The sequence below is a fragment of the Varroa jacobsoni genome, unplaced genomic scaffold, assembly GCF_002532875.2.
Source record: "Varroa jacobsoni isolate VJ856 unplaced genomic scaffold, vjacob_1.0 scaffold_74, whole genome shotgun sequence".
Lineage (NCBI taxonomy): Eukaryota > Metazoa > Arthropoda > Arachnida > Mesostigmata > Varroidae > Varroa > Varroa jacobsoni.
Genome location: NW_019212976.1, coordinates 125,898 through 141,884, shown reverse-complemented (window position 1 = coordinate 141,884; position 15,987 = coordinate 125,898). Strand labels below are relative to the sequence as shown.

The window sequence follows — 15,987 nt, the reverse complement described above, 5'->3', positions numbered from 1 at the left end:
CTTTGATCAATATTTTCGACGTTATTTCTAGTAGTTGAGATTTCCGGCCATCTCACATGATTATCGTCAGCCAGCCTAGTATAATCACATTCAGATTCAGCTAAGCAAACCTTCATAGTGGTAAACAAGGGAACAGAGCTCTTCCAGCTGTTATCTATATTAGCTTTAATTCGCGTGAGCGTATTGGATAGGAGAATTTAACGATAACTAACATGGACTGATTTTGACAACTGTAGAAAACATATGAAATTTGAATGTATGTTTGGGCAATTTTATCAGAAGGGTATTTAAAAGCTAGACATTTATTTTTGGTATTATCTCTACAAATGATCTAAATATTTTAAAAAAAGAAAAACTCAGTATACATAGTAGTTCTCATTGCAGTCATGTTGCGAATTCTTTATATATACACAAGCGGAACAATCTTCGGAAAAGTCGTTTATTGCGAAACTAATAATAACATTTAGACACTTTAAACAGGTTCTTTTCGTCTCCTAGCAACTCATACATTTATTTTACTTAACTCATTTGCTACTAGTTCGTAGTTAGAAGCGCGCTTCTAGCGTCAATTAGCATTGGTTCTCAGCAAACGAAGTTATCACTTACGTCCCAAAAAACTGATATCTACGGTTGTTGATTCACGAGCAAGCTGCTGTACGAGTATAATCCGTGTCCGTATATATATGAACACATACATACCGCTCAATGTGTTAATAATTTCTTCATTGCAGACTTCGATCAGGATGGTCGAGCAGATAACATATCATTTTTAATCAAGCGGGTAAAAGTGCACACGAAAGCTAGCCTTCATAGCGCAGACTATCGTTATCCGGATAACTACGGCGTTGAAAAGTTCCTCGAGCTATTCTCTGAAGAGGACTACGACGCGTTTTGTCTAGCATATATGTTCACATATCGAGATTTCGAAGGCGGTACACTCGGCCTGGCTTGGACCGGTGACCTAAAAAATGCCGGTGGAGTGTGTGAAAAGAACGGGGTAAGCACAAACAGCTAATTTACCGAACACGAAAAGTGTGACAAAGAATGCTAGTTGAAATATAGAGCTCCTAAATTCAACTCAATCTGCCGTTGAGCATATGGCGAAAGTGAGATTGAGCATTTCTTACTTGCCCTGTCCCTAACGTTCTATTTTTCGGTAATCCGGGAACGTTTTTCAGCATTATCGGGGATCATTGAAAAGTTTGAACACGGGCATTGTTACTCTGCTTAATTATGGCAAGCACGTTCCACCGATTGTGTCTCACGTCACATTGGCACACGAAATAGGACATTCTTTTGGATCACCGGTAGGTTGACATAGATTTTTCACGTGGCCTTTGTTTAAAAGTGAATCAATCAGATAACAGTCGACCAAATAATTTATAATTAAAGCGAATCGTATAATATATTTCCGGCTTAACTGTGGACGCTGAGAAGGTCCAGCTTTCCGTAGATGACAAATCAGAGTATGAATGACTAACATTGTTAGAATGAGGAAATTAGCAACGGCCGTCCAAGGCAACATCTTGGGTGAAGGTTGCAACTCATGGACACTGACCTATTGTCAAATTGATAGTACAGCATTTTTGTAGGAGATACATAGTAGCAAAGGTGTATTATTCATGCACGAATGTTAGGCCGCATGAACTATAATACCGTTCTTGAAATTATACATACTTCATAGCTTCAGTGGCGATCATTGGAACAAACGCATAACGGTCGTCTTGTTTTTTTCTTGGCTACGCATCTTCATCATTCTAATAAATAATAATAGCACGATCCGAAAGACGACGCGATCTGTACGCCTGGAGGTGAGGCGGGCAATTATATCATGTTCGCCCATGCAACGTCAGGTGACAAAGCCCATAACAACAGATTTTCACCCTGCAGTTTACGAGCAATCAACGCCGTGCTTAATGCCAAAGCTCGCAATCTTAAAGGATGCTTTTCCGGTGAGAGTCGGACTCAATTGAGCAGACCCATAACGGTAGCTCTGTTTCATTGCGGATTGTACAGTACAAACGCATTCCTTTTTGCCATTCTTCTACTCCCCCACATTCTAATCATCATTCTACCTGGAAAAAAGTTTCAATTGATCTAGGACGGCTTTCCCTTCATCGTGCACGTTACGCTATATATACTCCAGTCTCATGTTATTATGCAAACCCCATTTGAGTAGTACGTGTATACTGTGTATGCGTCGGGTCTATCATTACTGTTATCATAGATATGTGATGATCGTTTTCACTCGTTCTCTTAATTAAACACGTATTCAATTCAGTCCTGTTTTGGCTATGCTTTTTGTGGCTGCCGCATTCGATGTTTTCTCTACAGAGCCCCAGTGGGCGATCTGTGGCAATGGCGTAGTTGAAGAAGATGAAGAGTGTGACTGCGGTTGGGAAGACGAGTGCCGTGAGTCGTGTTGCGTCCCCATGGGGGAAGGCGCAGCTATAGGAGCGCGCGCAAGAACGGTAAGGGAGCAATCGGGGAGTGACCTCTTGGACCTACAACCACCTTGTACCTTGCGAAAAGGAGTTGTCTGCAGCCCGAGCCAGGTAAGATAATTAATAACTCACCGATTTTGGTATTCGCACGTGACAGGCCTAAAACAATTTACCAATATGAAAATAAAAGATGTAAATGGTGAACCCGGTAACGGTTCTACATGAATATGGTGATTTGTCTGTTCAGCTGTTGGAACCAAGAGCCGAACTCGATTTAATATGGTATTCAGAAATGGGAAAAGCCTCGTGAGAAATATAGGTGCGAACATATCTGAAGAAGGCGTTGGAAGTTAATTTTTTCGATAAGTCATTTTATTCATCTAGAAAAATATCTAGATAGTAAAAACCGCTCCAAGCGTATTTAAGCCCATTGCGTTATGTAGTGTATCTAACATTACTGAATAGGGGCTATTATTCAGATATAAGTGATCTATCAGTAAGTTCTCCCTCTAGCTCCGTTTGTGCCTTCTGCTCATGTTTGCCAAGGTCACACTCAACGCAAATTTAAGTTGCGCAATGAGTAAGTCTTTCAACTTACCCATTGCACATACTGGCTACAGGCCATCATCTTTAATGATTTCGTGCTCCTAATTTTTGCTTGCTATTGTTAGGGCCCATGCTGTACGGCGGAGTGTAACCTGAAAGTTGGAGATAAGTGTCGCGACGACAATGGGTGCCGAAGCTCTGCCTACTGCGACGGCGGAGGTCCTAAATGTCCGCCGTCTGTGAGCAAGCCAAATAAGACTATCTGCAATGATGAATTCGTTTGCTATATGGGGGTAAGATAAGCTTCTGACATGTCCGTGACGGATGTCTAGTCATTTGCGTTATTTAAATCGTTATGTATACGGATTATATTACGTGCATCCGAGAGCAATTAAGAATTATAGCATTAAAGAGTAGATTGGTCTCTATACCGAACAAGATAACCCAAAATGTTTACTAAAGTTATGCACTTGTCATATTAGTGGACGGACCCGTGTGCTTCGTCCTGTACCTGTTTTGTGTTACCGACTAATATGATTTATCCACCTAGGGTAACAAACGCTATAGGTCGGGTGTACATTAACAATTAACTTGTTGCAAATAGCCTACTCCGCCTGACCTCTTAACCTTCGACGGTTTTTGTGTAGCTTGCTCGCCAGAGGCTTAGCTAACTTTAAACTTGTCTCGCCCGTGATATGTTGGCTTTCGGTACAGTTCCACAACGTGATTCCAGTTTGTTCAATGATGTTTGATTGATTTTGTTTCCGGAACGCTCGTAGATAGAATTGGCCGACGGCCGATTTCTGAAGGATGTTCATAAATCGGATAGGCCTTCGATCGACTTCTGATCGATGTCGTCTTCGATAAAGTCGGCTAACCTATTGATTCTGTTCCCGGCACTTTTCCGAAACTTACAGAATTAAAATACATATATTTTATAAGAAACCATTACACTTATTACATTGAGATTAACTCTGTCAGTGCTAAACAGTTTTATCCCTCCTGTTTGTATGTAATGAGTAGTTGAACAATCTGTTAAATGAAGATGCATATGATATGGATATGAATTCAGCTGACATGTTTAGGCCGGTGCATTGATTTTCGGGATGGATATTGACTCGATTTCTGAGGCTTTTTTAAATGTTTTTTTTTGTTAATAAATAGGTATATATTTACTTGAAGTTTGGGCATTCTTTTAAATGAAGGAACATCGTTCACGGAACCCTCTACATCTGTCGCTCCAACTTTCCAACTCCAAAGAAATTCGCTCAAAAAGGCGTTCAAAAATAAGTCGAAACGCGTATTTGCCCCATCGTCACGTGAACGAGGCAAATCCTCTTGTGGGTTTTTGATTATTTTCTCACCGAGATATCCGTTTTACTGTTTTAAATACGTGCACGGTAGTTTGGCTCAGTCTATCAAGATCTATTAATTGGCGACAAGGGATCCTTCTACATAAAGCGCTACGTTAAGGTTTGGCTCTTCGGAGGGCATGGAAACTCAGATTTGAATACAGCGACATGTATTGCATTTTCATTCGTCTCAAAGCAAGCTTTTGATCAACATCAAGAACGACCCTTCTACATAGAGTTCTATGCAGTAGAAAACATTCTTCGACAAAATCCTGCTCAAATGTAGCCCAATTCAGCCCTACAACAAAAATTGCAAAAACGAGCACTTTGCCCATATGAACATTATGCATTAGGAATGGAAAAACACACTTTGTCTAGGAAGGCAGAACGTACTCATCCAACCGGTTTCGTGGTATACGCAACTCTTCTCAGTATGAAGCTCTAACGCCCCGCCAAATTTGGATCGGATCGATAAACATATGAACACGAGACTTCTGGTTATGTATAGATCTATCAATAGATTATATGGACCGGCAATCTTCGCTGATTTGATGTTGATTTAGCTAATCTTATTTACTGATACTATACCAGCCTAACATGAATTATAAAGCACAACAACGGTTCTTTTATTGCAGTTACCATAATGTTTAACGCGTGAAGAAATTTTATCAACCGGTTCTAATATGTTCATTACGAGCTCACCCAACTATAGATTTGTCTCGTTCATGACATGTCAGATTTTGATTCGTTCTTACAACGTCATTACAGGCTTTTTCAAGTTTTAACATATTAACTCTGCTTCCGGGACGTACGTGAATAGGATCAGTCATGGGCTAACTTGCGATTGGCTAATCTGATGATTCTGTTCCTGAAACCAAATCAAACACTTGCAAAAATTACAGGAAACAAACAACATATTTAATTAACATCACGCTCTATGAATGGAAAAAGGAACTGCTCCCAAGAAAGAAGTACTCATCCAATCGACTCTCTCTTATAGGCACCCTATAATTGCTATTTGAACACTTTTAGGAGTTGGTTTGGTCAGACAGACAAACAGACATTCGTTTTTTTTTCATATATGTGTTGCACACTGACATCTTCGTGATTAAGATCATGTTATCTTAAATAAATACGTTGTTGGTGAATAATACTAATAATTATAATAATAATAAACGGCAGGAGTGCACTGGTTCTATCTGTACGGCGTATGGTCTGGAGTCGTGCCAATGCGGTCGAGAACCGTCAGATCCGCCTACAAAGGCCTGCGAGTTATGCTGTCGAATGCCAGGTGAAGGCCATGCGTGTAAGTCGTCATTTGAGTGGAATACCCCACCGTACGATGTGCCGGACCTGTTTGCCAAACCGGGAACACCCTGTGACCACTATAACGGGTACTGCGACGTCTTCCAGAGGTGCCGCGAGGTAAGCACCCGAGCGACTGAGATCGGCTAGGGTTTGCTGGTCAGAATCATCTCGTTTTCAGTTACTCTTGTCAGTGTCATCTAATAAATGAGTAGGCGGACTTGATAACCTCGGAGTATTTGATAATGTTTGTCATGCCTCTCTTCAATGTTAAGATTGACCCGTCAGGCCCATTGGCTACCCTTCGTAAACTGCTGTTATCTACAAGGACGATTTCATCATTGGCCCAGCTTCTATCGCACTACGCTCCGCTAGTGGTTGCGTCCGCGCTGGCTATGTTCGTACTATTTGTCCTCGCTTTAAAATTACTTTGTTCACTGCCGCCAGGCGCGGCCTCAACTGCAGGAAGCTTGTATTACAAACAGGCCGTCACTGCGAATGGGACAAATAACACTGAACAGGTAAGACAGTGCAAAAGTAAATTTTTATTTGCCCAGCCTTCAATCAGTAGACTATTATTGAAAGTCAACAAATCGAGTGGATATATTGCTATATAAAAATAATAGTAACTGAACATGTAACAGCACATTGCGGTAGGCAGTGCACTAATAATAGGCAAAATTGGCTGCACAAACAATTTTACTAACAGGTATCTTCGCAGCGCTCAATTTGTGTTTCGGGAACGTTGACGGGCACGAATCAGCCTCGTCCCGTGCTACGAAATTCTCGTTCCGGTTCTTTAGTCCCTCGTATTGTGACGAGCGAAACAAAAACTGGAAAAGACATTGCGTCGACTAGAGGTCCCTTGAGCCCACGGCCTGCATGTGTGGTCTCTTCACTTCCATCGACTGGAACTGGCGGACCCGTTATAGCCCAGGTGGCCGGACTTTCAGGAACTGAAAACTTCAATAAGACATCAGGCTCCATGGGACCTTCTGGGCAATCCGACCACGCGTCATATACGACCGACTCCACAAAACCCACAGCTCAAGGGACTCTTACGCCGACGACAAACCGTTCCATAAGTACGAAAATTAATTCTAAACAAGACATTCACTTTAGATTTTCTACGAATAGCTGAGCTAGCTGGCTTAACTGCTTTACATGTCTTTGCGAAAAGGGATGTGATTTCCCCTGAAATTGTAGATTCGTAGGAGTCGGTCTTCCGATACAGTTCTATCATCAGAACACACGAGTAGTTTTATTGCAAACTATGGTCCAGTCGCTTCTGCTATTTACATTTTCTTCCTCATAATTTGTTTTTCTCTTAGACTTATGAATTCGATTCTTTTCCAGCATGCGCCCTTCGGTCGAAGCTGTCGTCTCTGTATGGTAGTACGCAACGTCGATGGGTCTGAGAAAGATAGAAGTGACGAGGTTAACTGCAAGTTTAAGTTAGCTGCGTATATGAATGTGAAACAGCGTCGTTCGTGCAGAAAACTATCAAAACGTATTATCTGTCCTCTACTGTTTATCTGTCACGCAATTTAGATCACGTGAGATGTTCTGACGCTGATCATGGTGATGGTATATCGTATAATACATTTGTAAACAGACAAAGTAGATAGAGAAATTGCCTAAGTGACTGATAGATGTTTGATTGTTTGTTGATAATGGTAAGATAATAATAACAATAACAAAACATATAATGAAAACGTTAGCATTTTACAGAAAGACACCACAACTTAACAGGGCTTGTCCACGGGAACATACTATTAAGGGTCATCGCTTATATATATATACATCTATGGGACGTTTCCGTGCAAAACTACTTGAGACTTTATCGGCTAAAGCTAAAAAATAATTTTTTTCGGTGAAGCAGGCTTCAAGCGCACTTTTAGGCTGAGTTTAGTAGATCTTAGCGTCGTGGTTTCTGCAGTAGCAGCATAAGTCAAGACAAATCCAAACCATTGCGCACAGAAAACCGTACGTTTGTTTACATCTGCTGTGTTCTTAATCAGATCTTAGAATGCACATGTCTGCATGCAAATTTTGTTAAAGGTAAAAAAAGAGATTTTAATATTCATGCACGAAAAGCCCTACTCTTCGCCATGTTTATTCGCTTTTAGCTTCACGAGACTGATGTTGCAAATTTTCCGGATATATTTTGCCAATTCATCGAGGGTATAAAAGGACTTTAGAGAATGGAGCTCAAATCGACAAAGTTAGCAGGGAAGCATTAACATATATATATATATATATATATATATAGAGAGACGGTGGAGCTATATCGGCCGAAATATACTTAGTGCTACCGCTTAATGTAACGGAAGAAAACTATACTACTGCATTCGTAAAACGCGCTCGTATTATGTGGCCTAAATGGAATCAATAGAATTAATTTATTTTCGAGAGAATACTCAAGAATCTTATGTCATTGGCCCATATAACCCACCTTGTGGGGCACTATGGGCCAGCGGTGGGCCACGTTGGCCATTAATGATTTCGTCCGAAGAAGTTAAACATTGAACAAAACTAAAAAAGAAAAATGCTTTTCTTTACTTGTAGGTATGGCGACTCTGGATTTATAGTCGTTCACTGTTAAGTTCGCCAGGTCGAAATCTACAGGCCCACATGAAGTTCCGCAGCGCAGTTCGAATAACTAATGAACTTGAATTTTTCTAGATATAATTATCGATAATAATTTCCAATCCATGATCGTAATTATCTGCAATGTGGCGCATCGATTCAAAATGTAGTTCATGCAAGTAATGCCTTGTAGCGACAAAGTTGACAAGATCTATATTAAAAGCAATCACATACGCGACAATAGCGACTCATGGAACAATAAGCATGCAAATATGATTTCCTAACTTAACCTGTGTTATTAAACTAAATAAAATCGGCATATAATTTCACCTATCCTTAAAATACAATGACCTTTAAAATTATCGTTTTAACTTTAGAAAATGTAACTTGTGTTTAATTTTGTAGCTGAAAATGTAACACTGGGACAGGCGAAACCGTTGTAGAAGAATGAGCTGACTACTTCAGGTTTTTATCGTTCGATCAAATGCGAAAAATAATACTTTACTGTCCTATAGAGGTCGACTTTTAGACTTCCATCAAAGGATTGATGGAAGTTGCACCGAATTCTCGATCCGTATGCATCTATAGAAGTGTAAAAGTCCGGTATCATTACAATTCTAAATCAACGCTCCTTTGCTAAAAACGCAATAGGCCATATAGCCCCACGCTTTCCTATATATATATATATATATATATATATATATATATAAATAATGTAAACAGTAAGGTAACAGTGACAAAGTAAACATTATTCAGTCATTAATAAGAGCCTGTCGATATTGATGATTTAAGTAAAGCCGATCTCTCTTCTATTTTTCAAGTAAGTTTTATTGTCAATTGAAATAACTGAACAAGACAATTGAGATTTTGATGATTTGGCCCTAATTTTTTTCATGCGACTATTTTTAAAACTGGCTTCTTGCAGTTTGCTCCTAAGTTAAGTGAGTGATACCTATGAGCCTTCGAGTCTGCCAGTTTATTAGTTTAGTGTTGCTCTAGTCTTTATGTCACTGAGAACCATTAGCGATTTGCCAACTGGTCATTTTTATGAGTGGTAACGTTGTTTAATGTTTGAAAGACCGATTCGTTCACGTTTAACAAGCTACAAACGACCCCTATTTAATTTGTCAGTCTACTTGAAAGCGTGTACATATCTGCAACATGGGACTCTAACGACATGATGTCGATGACGATGGCAGATAACGATAGAAGCTCGTGTGTGATGCGATAGATGAATGGGTAGAGCTAGTAGAATACTAATGGGGATAACTGATGATGATCTGCAAATCGGTATTCCGGAAGGGGGAATCATTAGAGCCAATTTCAAATTGGATACGAACGGATCCGCAAACGAAAGTAACTCGAACGAGTGACGAATGGATACATAATGGTATTGTTTTACTGAACTACGCACGATTCTAGGAGAAATCATTGTGATGGTACGTTTCTTATTAGACGCAGGAACAGCGGTAGTAATGTAATGCATCCGTACAATACGCAGCGCCAGTACGCAGCGCCAATACGCAGCAGGCCGCTACAACGTCAGACATATTTGTAAATAGAAACTAAGGTATTTGCCAACCCAGAGAACAACGATGTGAAAAGAACACCGACCAGAGCTAGGACTAAATGCAAATATTATTAGAAAAAACAAAAAATCAAGTTACAGAAAAAGCTAGAGACGGCGATCAGCATGCAAAAAGATGATGACGGTAATGATTGAATAAGAACGATATTATTACTATATATAAAAATAGAAATATTCATGTTTACGCTTTGAAAATATTGTGTTTTTACTATATTTCAAACAGAAATGTCACCTAATAGGATTCGTTTTATTTTTAAGCACGTTTTATTGTGTGAAGTGCTACGCGGCACTACTTCACAGCGATGGCTGTCAGCTTATTTACCACAATGAAAAGATCGATTCCTGATCGAAAGAAACAACCGAGTGCTGAACTACTACCTAATTTTGATTCATTAAACCATATTTGATATGTTGAGAGCTCGAGCTATCTACTGATTACGATAATCAGCACAGTATACTGTTACCGTTTACTTTGTCTCAACCCTCGTATCTGAAGCACGGACAATCTCTTAGGCGCCTCAGGCTTAGTTCGAGTGTCTTACCGTTTATTAGTCAATTTTTATAAACTAAGCTTCTTTTGCTGAACAAAGATTCTCCTTCAAATTTTCCGTTTTCTGCGTACAACGACGTTCCACTATTGTTATTGGATAATGATAACAACCGAAAGTATGTGGGCATACAAGTTTATTATGGTCAATTCGCTGAACGCACTGCAATTGGTATTGTTTAAGCTATCATCTTTGTTTCGTTTGTTGTATTCACATCGAAATATTATATATACCCATCGTTATTACATTCGATTAAGAAAGTTTTTGAAGTACAATGTATTTTTACAAATGATTATTCAATTTGTGAAAAATAAAATAATTGCAGGATAATGTGCCGTTTGTATTTTGTTTACAGACACACGGAAGTCCGCGTATATTATTCGATCGAAAGAAAATGGCAGATCTGACTTTAAAAAACGTAACAAACAACAATCAATTCTTGCATAAATCGTTATTGAAGCTTACTTACAAAAAAACAATGTACTAATATTTGCATGATGCAATTGACTAGATCAGCAGCACTTGAATTTTAAGCAAGCGCTCAGGTAATAGACCTGGAGTCAGATGTGGCTGGATTGAAAAAAATCAAAAGAGAAACGCGCCATAGGCGTTTGTGGGAAGGTAGATCAAAGATCTTACCTTTGCGTTTTCATTGAGGAATCAATTTTCGAAACTCAACGCGATAACTATGAAAATGAGTTGAAATACGTGTTTATGCTGTAAATGTATAGGGCCAATTTTGTTTATAAGATCCTTTCATGGCCGTTTGTTTAGACTGCAGATCTCTAATCGTTACATCTTTAATAGTCTGTAGAATAATGCTCAGCCAAACAGATAGATTATCTAGAGGTGCAGTACAAATTTTCAAGTAAGAACGCCATATAGATATGTACTCGACTAGTTCTATCTGTCAGTGTTCTCGGTGGATATTTGGAATATGACCACGCTGTTGGTACCTAAACAACTTGATTATCTGTTGGCATGACACCTCTTTTATAAACTATTCAAATCGATTTTGTTGTTGCCACTATTGCTCGCTATAATAATTATAATGGTCTTATTAATATAGATGCATTATGCTGCAAGGTAATTCAGTCCTACAAATAGTAATACTTGTCATGTTCGCGCATTTTGATTTTCTTTTTTTCAAACAGAGCTAAGCACGCACCTAAAAAATAGCGTTTTCGTAATAATTTCTATTTCAACAACAATCCAAAATGTGGTGACCAAACGCTTGCCCCATTCGACGTGTCCTTGATATTTCGCACAAGACCCGCTTTATATATCACTATTAGTTATTTTCTTGCTTCTATTGTCATTCCAGACTTGTATCGCTTATGGGCAGCGCAAAGATGTGGATCTCTGTCTACATGTTTCAGATAAGCAGTTAGTTAACTCTACTATCGATGGCCCTTGCAGGTTACGCAAGCCAATTAGAATTACTATTATCTAAATCAAATATTTTTCTTTAAAACCAAAACATGGCCTCTGTCGTGGAACGCACGTGATCTCGGGTGACCGGAGGGCCATCGAAAACACATCCTATGCTTCAAGCGACACTAGTCCATGTCTAACAGTAACTCACAAGAATAATACGCGCATCGAACAACAGGCATCAGGCAGTTGATCGTCCGACGTATGAGGCTAGACTCAGAAGGGTTTGTATCGTCAGCAGAACCGTCTACCAACTACGCAAACTCTAGCTAGTCAATCGTATAGGGGCAAAGGCATGTTTGAAATTATAGATACGTCGATGAGGCTGTATGCTTTGATTTAACGGTCTTTTCATACTGTTATTTTTCTTCACCGTTGCAATGTTGTCGTACATATTGGACGACACCTCCGCGCGCGTTCACAATAGTTAGCTGCTGACCAGCCGACGACTAAGAGATGCCCGCGATATTCGAAAGCCGAGAACGATAGTAGTGCCCCAAGCAGATTGTCTGCAAAGCCAATCTCACATCAATAAATATGCCTAACCAACGCCATTGGCCACAAGAAACACGCTCGGTTTGTGAAAGCCGCATCCAGTAACAGTAATAATAATGTGACGATGGTAGAAGCAAACAGCAAATGATTGGTTATGATTTACAGACATAATGGATGTATTTCTTTGATAAATATGCGGAAGGTGTAGAGCAGCTCCCGATTATCACTGGTCGTTTTTTGGGCTTCAAGGCCCAGACGTGCTGTGGCAAGGCACATGTGCTAATCACGTTTCGCAACGAGCACATTTTACTTTAAGGCCAACGACATTCAATGCACAATGCTGAAGTATTATCAGAAGGGCTTAATATTAATGAGCTATTCTAATTCTAGCGTGAGGTGGTATATATTTCTTGCCTGAATATACAATTTCTTCGTTAGCGGCTAAGCATGCCCTTTATGATATTGATAGTCGTGAAGATAATTAACACTTTTTTCGTGTGTTTTAGAATGGTACGTTTATGTATAGTTTAAATTTAGTACTGCTTTGTTAGACAATAACGGTCGTAAGCTTAACGTTGTGGACTACTGTTATTAAATTCACAAATTGAAATTACGTTAAAAGGATAGCAATTTACGCGGTAACATACTTATTTAAACTGAGGAGGTCGTTTATGAGCGTAATGCCATATCAATACCGTGTCAATTGTGGATAAACAAATACAGAACGTAAACCAGTCGCGGCTTACACAAAGATCTAATATCGCATTTTGCTGTATAACTGCGTCGTTGCCTGCATAATAGGCATCGTTGAAGGATGTACCTCCTCTGTGCTTCTCTCATGGGGCTGCTGATGTGGCGTACCCTTCACCACCCTTCGGTTACATTTATTGATGTGACCAGATATCTGCGTTCCATAGTGATCATCCGAGACGTACGTTTCTTGCCAACAGGATTTGTGCTTTTTTGCCTCCATAAGGAACACCTGCGTGTACCGACCCGGGGTTGGTGAGATATTTCATACGGTCATCTATGCACTTGTTCAGCGGGCGATTGGACGGTCAGGCAAGGACTCGAATACAATCATCTCCTGCTTCTTTTTCAATTTTCGTAGGTGTTTCGGGTCGTTTGCGATAGCTGACGCTGAATAGTAACTGTACGTAGATTTTTTTTAATTCCTATCCGTCTGTATACATACATGCGTAATGATGCTGAGGTTCGTTCACTGGATCATAAGGAACATCGCACATGACAAAGCCATGCCGACAACCAACAAACAGGCGATGCCTAAAAAACAGTTTAGCAATGTAATAAAGCAAGCATAAGTTAGACTGCTTAATATTGTAGGCATTTTGTAGCTAAGGCCATCTTAGATCGTCCGGTGGCTAGCACGTAAACCCAATTTACGTTATGTATAGCATACCTATTCCGACCCCTCCCACGATTTTCGCGTGCCCTTTGACGAAGTCGCGTACTCGGGTGTGACAATTCTGGAAATCAAACGTAGCAGTATTAAATCGATTTGTAGACATTCTATATAAAGCAGTGGAGCCCGTAATGGGCACCTATATTTTAACACTGTCTATTATTTTAATTTATGGACGTGGCAATTCTTTTTTCGTATGTTTTCAGTATGCGCGTCTATCTGAGGGTATCCCAGTCTTTTGCCACTTCAGTGTTAAACAAACAATCGCAGTAGGAGTAAAATCTATAAATTCTGTAACAAAGGTAGTTGTACAAGCAGTTGGGATATCTATGGGCTGGTATCAGTCTTAGAGGAGGACTGAATCGCTAGTTTTTTTGTCTATTTTAAGCGGAACTTACGTCCATATAGGTGTCTCTTTCGGATGGACTTCCTCTACAGCCCACAAGCCATTCGCTGCGCATGCAGCATGAATCGGGCACCTGCGTTTTAAAGTTAGATATCGCTTGTTAGTCCATTGTACCTATTTCTAGACATTTACGATCCGGTACCAATAGTCACATACAATCCACGTTCACAGAATTCGGCAGCGTCAAAGTTGTGGCTCGACTGTTCTATTTAACATGACAATGCAATTTCATAACGCCATAAAAAGCTTGTCTTTTTGTCATGAGTCCAATGCTTTTCTCAGGACAGGGTTTTCCGTACGGTAACGTTTATTCAACGTAGCCATTAATTGCTTAGTTGTGCCCTATTTTCGTGATTAAACCGTTCACGCTTAGGAATTGGTCTTGCCATATATTCGTAAACAGCTTTCTGACAGTAACCAGAAATAAAGCGACATCGCAGCGTGCCGTCTTGTTCAAGTCGCGTATGAACATGTTTGATAAAAACCGCGGATCTAAATTTCGAATTTAAAACAAGTGGAAAATCTGAAAAATTCGCGCGTCTAAAAAAGCTAGCAAATGTGAGAAGTGGCAAATTTTGACTAACAAAAACTCCATTGAAGCTTATCTGTTCGTTGTCGATGAATGCTTTCCTCTCAAAAATAGCCGCTAATTTCGCCACTAAAAATTGGAATGATTATAAATTGAGTTTTGAACTATTTATTATATTTGGAAGTCGCATGGAAATTGGCAACAGCGTAGACCATCGATCCTGAGAAGTTAAACACGTTTATAAACTCAGTGAGAGCTTCTATAGTGAAGACTTTAGACAGCAACTGATCTTAGCTCACCGTCCAAATACATTGAACCTCCTTTTTTGGCCTGGAAGTACGACGTATATTGAACGCATGAAATAAGCTGGAACTACTTTTTATTGATCATTTGTGGGCTTATGAATGCGTGTATACGGAACGAGCAGTACTATTATGTTGAAACATAAGCAATATCCTTTTTCACCTGGCAAAAAACAACGTTTTACACAAATCCTAGCTACATATTGGTTTATCGCGTATTTGCTGTGACCTTCGCCGGCCTAAACTATTTCACTTCTTCTCGCCAAAAATTTTCAGATGTTGAATGGCTCACCCAGCCAGGTTTTGAAACTGTTTTCATTGTCAAATGTACGGTTAGTAACTTACGTTGTTAATAATCGACAGAGGTTATAACTTCTTGGAACTGGGCTTGGAGAATCTGGTAGGGACAAGAGAATCGTATGCCGAAGTTCTTGTAAGAGGGTTTTTACATTTTTAATGCGCAATCTGGCATTGTTTTGAAAGAGGACGAGTTTGCCACGTCCATAGGATCTTTTCTGTTGATTAGCAATATATAGATTTTTACTGATCGCCTTGTACTTTCTAAGCGTTTCCCACTGTATAAGTCCCTTCCAGTTCCAGCAAACGCAAATCATCGTCTTCTTGGGATGAAGATTTGGTTAAACTTTCTACTTGGGCGTATCCTCCGAAGCTGGCCATTCGTTTCTCTGCCTTGTCTTGCTATAGAAACTCCACCTTATCGGAATTTGCGTAGAGACCTCTTATTGTGGTTGCACCTTGCTCGGTATCGGCCAATGAAAAATCGCGATTTTTTGCGATGTTCTTTTAGTTTATAGAGCGCCAAATTTCTTAGTAGATCTCATAGATTTAAGGTCCTTCTCCATAGTCATATGCCTATAGTTTTTTTCTCGCCAGATTGTTCTCCGACGGTCTTATTTCATAACTATTTTCAGTCATAGACGCCGACCGCAGCACCGTACATCCTTCTATTTTAAGATACCATTAATGTTAGAGTTCTCTCTGCAGGTGGCGCAAATATTCCGTGTA

General features: G+C 39.7%; 2 protein-coding genes across 5 annotated transcripts in view; one reads left to right on the top strand and one right to left on the bottom strand.

Moving 5' to 3' along the window:
* Positions 1-10,019, top strand: part of Kul (Kuzbanian-like) — a 32,555-nt gene extending 22,536 nt beyond the window's left edge. Inside the window, exons 7-15 of the mRNA XM_022837345.2 lie at positions 732-997; positions 1,179-1,307; positions 1,775-1,952; positions 2,335-2,555; positions 3,116-3,283; positions 5,525-5,767; positions 5,923-6,168; positions 6,357-6,732; positions 7,004-10,019. Of these exons, the coding sequence (XP_022693080.1) occupies positions 732-997; positions 1,179-1,307; positions 1,775-1,952; positions 2,335-2,555; positions 3,116-3,283; positions 5,525-5,767; positions 5,923-6,168; positions 6,357-6,732; positions 7,004-7,065 (1,889 nt within the window). The 3' untranslated portion in view covers positions 7,066-10,019. The remainder of the gene's footprint in view (positions 1-731; positions 998-1,178; positions 1,308-1,774; positions 1,953-2,334; positions 2,556-3,115; positions 3,284-5,524; positions 5,768-5,922; positions 6,169-6,356; positions 6,733-7,003) is intronic.
* A 472-nt stretch (positions 10,020-10,491) lies between these two features.
* The window catches only part of LOC111262833 (CD151 antigen), a 47,771-nt gene continuing 42,275 nt past the window's right edge, over positions 10,492-15,987 (bottom strand). For all 4 annotated transcript variants that reach the window (XM_022837439.2, XM_022837417.2, XM_022837455.2 and 1 more), the window contains 3 exons: positions 14,123-14,203; positions 13,722-13,788; positions 10,492-13,585 (listed from right to left, as the gene is read on the bottom strand). In XM_022837439.2, the coding sequence (XP_022693174.1) occupies positions 13,521-13,585; positions 13,722-13,788; positions 14,123-14,203 (213 nt within the window). In that variant the 3' untranslated portion in view covers positions 10,492-13,520. The remainder of the gene's footprint in view (positions 13,586-13,721; positions 13,789-14,122; positions 14,204-15,987) is intronic.